At 46.9% G+C, this 8,747-nt stretch overlaps 1 protein-coding gene across 1 annotated transcript in view; it reads left to right on the top strand.

Moving 5' to 3' along the window:
- Window positions 1-6,058: 6,058 nt before the first annotated feature.
- LPCAT1 (lysophosphatidylcholine acyltransferase 1) overlaps window positions 6,059-8,747 on the top strand; it is a 67,379-nt gene continuing 64,690 nt past the window's right edge. The window contains exon 1 of the mRNA XM_054164306.1: window positions 6,059-6,324. Within this exon, the coding sequence (XP_054020281.1) occupies window positions 6,208-6,324 (117 nt within the window). The 5' untranslated portion in view covers window positions 6,059-6,207. The remainder of the gene's footprint in view (window positions 6,325-8,747) is intronic.

Genomic DNA, 8,747 nt, shown 5'->3' with positions numbered 1-8,747 from the left:
CAAGAGGGCCAAAGGTATCCTGGCCTGCATCAGGAACAGTGTGGCCAGCAGGAGCAGGGAGGTCATTCTGCCCCTGTACACTGCACTGGTTAGGCCACACCTCGAGTCCTGTGTCCAGTTCTGGGCCCCTCAGTTTAGGAAGGAGGTTGACTTGCTGGAGCGTGTCCAGAGAAGGGCAACGAAGTTGCTTGGAACATAAGCCCTATGAGGAGAGACTGAGGGAGCTCAGGATGCTTAGCCAGGAGAGGAGGAGACTCAGGGGAGACCTTATTGCTTCTACAACTACCTGAAGGGAGGTTGTACACAGGCAGAGGTTGGTCTCTTTTCCCAGGCAACCAGCACCAGAACAAGAGGACACAGTCTCAGGCTGCGCCAGGGGAAGTTTAGGCTGGAGGTTAGGAAGAAGTTCTACACAGAGGGAATGATTGCCCATTGGAATGGGCTGCCCGAGGAGGTGGTGGAGTCACCATCACTGGAGGTGTTCAGGAGGAGACTTGACAGGGTGCTTGGCTGCATGGTTTAGTTGATTAGGTGGTGTTGGATGATAGGTTGAATGTGAGGATCTTGAAAGTCTCTTCCAACCTGGTCTATTCTATTCTCTTCTATTCTATTCTAAGTTGGAAGGATTCTGCATTTCCTCACCAATCAGAAGAAAGATGTGAGCATGCTTTTGTTGCCAAATCTGTACTACCCTTAATAATTCACCATGAACGCAGAGTTTTTCGCTTCACAAAATAATTTTTTTCTTCTCAAATATTTTTAAAACTTTCCCTTGTTTGAACACTGAATAAATTTGCAATAGGAGTCATGACTGGGGTGGGGGGGGGGAGAGAAGAAAGTGTAAAACCCAACCCAAACCAAAACACCCACTACGGAATATGTGAAATCAACTGTGGAAAAGTTGTTTTAAGGGGGGAGGCGTACCTGAATTGTGCTTGAACAGGTATCACCTGATTCTACCAAATGGCCATCAAGGTCAAGGACCATCATAAAAATCAAAGCAAGGACCTTTGCTAGGCAAGGAAATTTTTATTTATTTATTTTTTAAAAAAATATTTAATCAAATGAAGTTCAGGGCTGTGGTCAACCTATTTGCTTTTTATGAGCCTTTATTTGATTTACTTCAGAGAAAACCACTTCAATCTTGCCGTTGAATATTCCTACTTCAGGGCTCACAGGCACGTATTTCATAATTAATATTTGTATGCTTCCTATACTTGAGTCCTCTTATTTGCACAGCTCCCAGTAAATCACATAAATGAAGGGCAGAAAGGACCAATTACAGCTTTTGTGTACCAGGACAGAATGGCACTTCTACGTTTGTACAAGCTCATTTTAATGGTTTCAGATTCCAGAGTTTCCCTGAAGAGATTATTTGAGAGCTTACTGCAATTTATTCTCCTAAGAGTCAGCCTCAACATTTCCTCTTCCAATTGTATCATAATACACTTACATCCAACATATCACACATTTTCTTCTCTTACAAAGCCAGGTATATTCCATACATCTTGCAACATATTTGTCACCTCTTCTTGAGTCACAGAATCACAGAATCACCAAGGCTGGAAGAGACCTCAAAGATCATCAAGTCCAACCCATCACCACAGACTTCATGACTAAACCATGGCACCAAGTGCCACGTCCAATCCCCTCTTCAACACCTCCAGGGATGGTGACTCCACCATCTCCCTGGGCAGCACATTCCAACGACTAACAACTCTTTCAGTGAAGAACTTTCTCCTCACCTTGAGCCTAAACTTCCCCTGGTGCAGCTTGAGACTGTGTCCTCTTGTTCTGGTGCTGGTTGCTTGAGAGAAGAGACCAACTCCCTCCTGGCTACAACCAGCCTTCAGGTAGTTGTAGAGAGCAATGAGGTCTCCCCTGAGCCTCCTCTTCTCCAGGCTAAACAATCCCAGCTCCCTCAGCCTCTCCTCATAGGGCTGTGCTCAAGGCCTCTCCCCAGCCTTGTTGCCCTTCTCTGGACACATTCAAGTGTCTCAATGTCCTTCTTAAACTGAGGGGCCCAGAACTGGACACAGTACTCAAGGTGTGGCCTAACCAATGCAGAGTACAGGGGCACAATGATTTCCCCACTCCTGCTGGCCACGCTATTCCTAATGGAGGCCAGGATGCCATTGGCCTTCTTGGCCACCTGGGCACACCGCTGGCTCAAGTTTAGGTGGCTGTCTACAAGTCCTTACTAGATGAGTCCCTGGAGGTGTTCCAGAGGGGACTGGATGTGGCACTTGGTGCCATGGTTTAGTCATGAGGTCTGTGGTGACGGGTTGGACTTGGTGATCTTTGAGGTCTCTTCCAACCTTGGTGATTCTGTGATTCTGTGAGCTATGTACCACATGCCAGCCTTGACAGTAACATCAGAGTTTAGGCTCTTTTGTGATTTGGACAAGAAAGCATCAATTAACCCCCAGCATTTTAGACATACTTTATGCAATCTCCAAGTCTATTCACAAAAATGATACTCAATTTTAAATAATTGTATGATGATATATATTCTAAGTATAAACTACTGCCCATCTTTTCTGCATGCTTGCAAAGTCTTACCCCAGCTTCTCAGGGTCATTTAATAACATTCCAGGAGCAAGTTTCATCGTGTGTCTCTGAAAGGATCCCAATAAACTTTTCAGTTCACTGCACAGAAGCAGTAGCATCATGTAAGTATGGCCTATTCTGCCCTGCCACAAGGGCTGGTTCTTTCACCCCTCTGTTTATCACATGCCAAACTGGTTTCTTTGCAGACTCACAGCCTGCCTTTCCCATTCAAGCCCTGCCATGGGATTGCTCCTGTTCAAGGGCACAGGCTCAGTTCCTTCACTGGGTTTTCAAAAATCCAGAGCTTAGATCAATCTTTTTACAATTAAAGGGACAACAGAGATAGGGAAACACGTTCCTACAAATTTAAGAAAGCCAGGCTGTACATTTTAATTTATCCAAAATTTTAAACAAATGAGAACCAAAATCCGGGGAAAGCAGTTCCTAACCTCCTAATAGTTCACAGATTCACAGACTGCATTGGGTTGGATGGGATTCTCATAGGTCATCTAGACCAACCCCGCTGCAGTGAGCAAGGACCTTTCCAACCAGATCAGACTGCCCAGTTCATGCATGGTCATATTGACCCTAAAACAACTAGAAGATGGCCATTAAACTACAACTCATAGAGTGTTACTCCTACCCAACAAATGAAGCTCTATAAACCCAGTCTCTTACCCAAGATCTTTCACGCAGTACAGATGTGGCAATTAGAAAACAATGAAAGCAGTAATACAGTCAGAATACTGCTTGTGTGTTCAGTGATAAAGAGCAGATGCTCTAGTAGCAAAAGAGCTAAAGGAAGAGGCAGATGTCTAATACTCCACTAGATTTTAGTTGTGGAAGATACTATAAATACCAAAAACTCTGATGTGACTAATGGTATTAGATAATTTTTGGAAGCTGGAACTAGCAGAACTAAAGAAGCCTGCTTGCATCTAGCTCACAGATGAACCTGTTTCAATACCCTCTTCGTATCTTGAGTCCTACACCCAATGGACAGTGCACAAGTGCATGTGCTGGAGCCCTCTAACTGGCTGCATGCTGGGTAACTGGTGGCTGCCAGCTCCTGCCTGCTGACCTGACAGAAAAGCTTCTACTGGCAGGCAAGCTGGGCAAATCCTTGTGGGGAGCTGCAAGAAACTCCTCCCTGACCATGCATGCAGTATGCAGGCCCTGTTAGAGGGAGTCTCTGCTCCCTTCTTCCAGAAATCTGTGATTTATTATTGAAACCAGTCTTTTATGGCTGAACTAGTCACTGTCCTTAAGTGACTGGAGAAGGAGAAAAGGAGAAGGCAGCCAAATAGTTGGGAATGCAGCTAAAATCCTTCAGAGAATTTAAGGTTAAAAGGGATCATTGGATCACATACTCTGGCCATGGGACAGTAAGTGTTACCAGTAGTCCCAAACTGAACTAAGGATCTTGTGTATGATTCACACTGTTACATTTGCCATAGGTTATCTCAGCTCCTGACCACTGATTCTTCTGGTTTTTTTCTGCCATTTAAAAAATGCTGTACTTCCTCCTTGTGAAGATATTTGAATGCTGCAGTAAAGCCAACTCTTGAAGATCTTTTTTGATTGATCAAATTGCATCAGTGTAACTTTTTTCGTGTATCAAGAGATTTTCTCCACCACTGCAATATTTTGGCAGGTCAACTCTCCACCACCTGATCTGTAATGTTTCAGTGTATCAGTGTCTATTTAAACAGCTACAGTAACTGATTTCCTGTACACCAATCCCGGTAGTACTATTCAACACTTAGGAGGTGTTTAGGAAGAGACTGGATGGGGCGCTTGGGCCATGGTTGATTAGTGCTGGATGACAGGTTGGACTGGATGATGTCAAAGGTCTTTTCCAACCTGGTCTATTCTATTCTATTCTATTCTATTCTATTCTATTCTATTCTATTCTATTCTATTCTATTCTATTCTATTCTATTCTATCCTATCCTATCCTATCCTATTCTATTCTATTCTATATTGCCATGGAACCCCATCTCTAATTTTTTGCTTGAAATTGTTTTTAGATCCAAGACAAAAGCTCTGGTTCTGAAGGCATGGCTCTTATTTCTAGCAAATATATACTCAGTTGGCTGCAAAAGCCTATTTGAAAGTGTTAATTTTACTAAGCAGCCCAGATGTTGTAACTTCTGCTCTCACAGTAGTTTATTTTACCGTTTAGCACATCCACAGATTTTATTAACAATGAGTTTATTTTGGATCTTTGGCAAAACTCTTCAAAGGTGCTGGGCCTGCAGAACCTTGCAAATCCCTAATGACTTCATGAAGACTAACCTCTGAAAATTTTTCTCCTCTTCCAAAACCATTCATGTTTAACACATTAACCATAACAGCATTAGCCATTATAAGTATACATTACTAACCACAGGGCTCAGAAACCATTCTGCAGTTCTAAACCCAACGATTAGGGACTGTAGACACGTTTCCTCAGTTTATCAGTTTAACTTCAAGCCTGATTAAGCCTATCAGAATTGCTTTTTAAGACCTGTGAGACGATTGCTTTTAAAGCTATTTTACATAGTTATCAAAGGACTTACCTATCGTTTAAAGGGCTATGACCGGTGTGACAATGTCAGCAACTGTACAATCATTCCGCTTGCTCTTTTGAACACAGGCAGAACACGAACACTTCTCTATTGCTCGAGAAATTGTTCCACGCTTAAAGATTTCTTAAACCTCAAACTCAGGTGCTTTCTTAACCAACTCTGTCAAGATCCCAGGGTACAAATCAGCTAGACTGCTCATTAAAAAACGGCTAGGCTTGCTTGGCACAGGGGATTCCCCCCAGACCCGACAAACGCCTCGCCACGCGATGTTTCTCGCAGGTACGGCTGAGAACTGCATTCAGCAACACCGATGCCCGTGCTGTTACTGCTGCAGCATCTAAGGGCCGTCTCCACCTCAGAGATTCCTCTGTACCCCTTCGGTTTCTTAAAGAAGTCATCCCAGCTGTCCCACGCCCTGCGGTGCCCTTACTCCGCGGCCCGAGTACGGTGCCGGTGCCTGCCCCGGGGCGCACCTGAGCGGCCGCAGGTCCCCCATCCCCGGCCCTGCCTCCGGCGCCCGCCCAGCCGCCGCCTTCGACACGCTTCTCGTTCCCGATTCGTAACAAGGCGTTACAGCGGAGCCGGAGCCCCTCGGGGCGACGGGCGGAGCCGCTCTCCCGGCATGCCCCGAGGGGAACGGGTAAAGGGTGGGCGCGTGAGGGACGGCGGGCGCGCGCGCCGGCGGCACGCGGAGAAAGGAAGAAGGGTGCACGCGCGCGTGCCCCCTCACCACCACCACCTCCACCGCCACCACTACCGCCACCGCCACCACCGCCACCACCACTACCACTACCACCGCCGCCACCGCCACCACTACTACCACTACCACCGCCACCACCGCCACCGCCACCACTACCACCATCACCACCTTCCCTCCCCACCCCCGACGCGGAAACCGTCGCCCGGCCGAGCCGCTGTAGCCGGCGCGCAGGGCGCATGCGCGAGCCCCTAGGAGGGCGGGGGGCCGGCGTCTAGTGCCGGGGGAGCTGGCCGCCGGTGCTACCCGCCGCTACTCAAGCACGGAGCGGTCGCTGCGGAGCGTCCGCGCTCTCTCCCTCGCTGGGCCGCGCGTAGTATTGCTCTCGCCATGAAGTTGAGCAGCCGCAGCCGGGGATGCTGCGTGGCCGGCAGCCGGGAACGCGGGCCGCCGCCGCGGAGCCCCTTCGTGCACCAGCTGCGCTTTAGCCCCCTGGAGAAAGCCAAGGTAGGGGCGCGCGGGGCCCGTTCCTCGCCTTCTTCTCGCCGCCGCCTCCTTCCTCTCCTTCCCCGCGTCCCCCGCTGCGAACCGGCTGGCGGGCCGCGTCCAGCGGCGGGTGGAGACACCCTTCAGCCGGCGCTTTGTGAGCCGCCGGGGGTGGCGGAAAGCCGGTGCTGGCGTGCGCGCGGAAGCCGGGTGCGTGGGGGCTGCGGTGGGCCGGCGGGGGCGGCGCGGTGCTCGAGGCGGGCGGGGGCCTGGGGGTGGCCGTGAGGCGCAGCGGGTCGCGGAGCCGACGGCCGCTGTAGTGCCAGCCGCTCGGAGGGCGTGTTCCTTAACTTGTTCACTGCCGTTTTCTTTAAAAAAATTACACGCTTTTACAAAAAAAAAAAAAATGGTTTTGCATTGTTTGTTTGTCTCTTTTTTTCCTTTTACTTTTTTTTCCTTCCCCACCCCCCTTTAAATGGTGGGTAGGGGAACATACCTGCAGAGCCACTCTTCTCCATCGTCAAGTTGAGGAATGCCGCGGCCGAGGCATCCCATGTGTCTAAAGTTTGGCCTCTGCATAAATAATCCCTGCAGTGTAATTTATTCATGGGACAGATAACGTGAGATGTCAGGGATCGATATTAAAATGCAAATTTGCAATTGCATGGCTTTGGTTTGGTTTTAATTTTTCCCCTCCGTGCCGCTGCCTCACTTCCCTCACACAATGAGCAGTAGGTGGTTGCATATTCAGAGTGCATGGCCCTTGTCAGAGGCTTTCGGTAAGATCTGGGTCACTTGCGGAATGAAGAAATGCCATCAAAGACTCACCTATTACGGGGTTGGCCGGTTTTGGTACTTTCACCACTGAAATACTTGGGTTCCTTAAAGCTGTTGTTTTGAGGACCTAGCAACCTACAGTATCTCTATCAACATGGAAATTAAGATCCACTAATATTGAACCTCTTGGATCAAGGCACTTTAGATCCTGCTGTAATTCAGTGTACGTTCCAAGTGGAGTTCATCATTGCATTGCCCAGGTGCTGTCCAGATACTTAAAATGTGTATGGCCTGCCTTGCAAAACACCAGATTGTGTCTCATGCTAAGTATCTTGCAGCCAAGGAATTTGTTGTAGATGCAAGTGGAAAAGATTTCTACTTTCTTTTATTCAAGTTTCCCAGTATGTATTCAGCCATTGCAGATAAATTGTTGTTTAAATGGGAGAATGGAAAAAAGGTTTGTCATTTGCCTCATTCAGTTTATAAGTAGAGCTTCCTCAGTAAGTTGTGTAGTTCTAATTACTTCTTTTCCATGTAACCTTACTTTATTCCTTAAGTCATTTTTTTTTAACGTGATCAATGAGTTAGAAGTCTACCAGGGAGCAGAGAGAAGCAAAAATAGCATCTGTTTATATGGACTAGGATTGTGTCTAATTATAACCATAACTCTTTGTATTTTGCAGTGTTGATGTATTCTTTTGAATGTTTCTTTCTACACAGTTATTTCTAAGGAATTTTAAAAATACTGTTGGGAGGGCAGAGTAGCAGCTCTACAGTTCTTGCAATATTGAGTCTCACAGCAGCTACAGGTATTGTTGATCTGTTAGTCCTAACAGACATTTAACTGCTTCACCGGTGAAGTAACTGATTGTAGAGTTTTACCTGCTTCTGCATTGACTGACCTGTACATTTGTATGAGATTTGAGCTTTGCCATTGGATTTCAAGGATTTATTATTTTCAGTGAAAAGTGTAAGATGTATTTAAAGCTCCGTTGTTTTTTACAGCATGCAGACCAAAGGAATAGCCTGGCCAATGAGTATGTGTAGCTCTTCCTTTTTAAGTGAGCAATCTTTTGTTGGTGTGCAGTGGCACAGAGTTCTTTAACCCAGTCTTTCTTGCAGCCGTATTATTTCATTTTTATGTGAGGGAAAATAACCACACAAGCTGAATGCAGAACTGTGATACATATTTGTCTTGCCTCAATGATGCTCTCCAAACCTCTTCACTGATTAAAAGAAAAGTTGTACTCAGCATAGAAGCTGTTGAAGAAGAGCTGTGGAACTGCTCTACTTAGGAGAAACACTGCTCCCTCAGAATGGGGAGCTTCAGTTTCTTATAGGAGAGCATGTTCTGTACAGCCCTGGCATGTTACAGAGGGTTGGGTAAGGTATATTACAACTGAACTTGCTTCCTGTTCAGCTATAAATGCATGTCATGTCCAGTAGTTATGTCTGCCCTATGAATCTCACAGGGGTGAGTTTTAAGGTTGCAAAACCTATCAAAGAAGGTGAGGAATGTGTGGGCACTAAGGACAAGTGAAGAAGTTGGTGGGCATAGGGGACTGGGAGACGAGACTGCTTTGTCTGGCTGTTTTCTGTTGCTGGTGGTCTGCCAGATAGCCCCATTATCTTTGCTACCACCTCATCACTTTCTCATCCTGCATTCG

The sequence above is a fragment of the Dryobates pubescens genome, chromosome 9 (assembly GCF_014839835.1).
Source record: "Dryobates pubescens isolate bDryPub1 chromosome 9, bDryPub1.pri, whole genome shotgun sequence".
NCBI classification, from domain to species: Eukaryota; Metazoa; Chordata; class Aves; order Piciformes; family Picidae; genus Dryobates; species Dryobates pubescens.
Note: the sequence above shows the minus strand (reverse complement) of the source record. Positions and strands in the feature narration are given on the sequence as shown.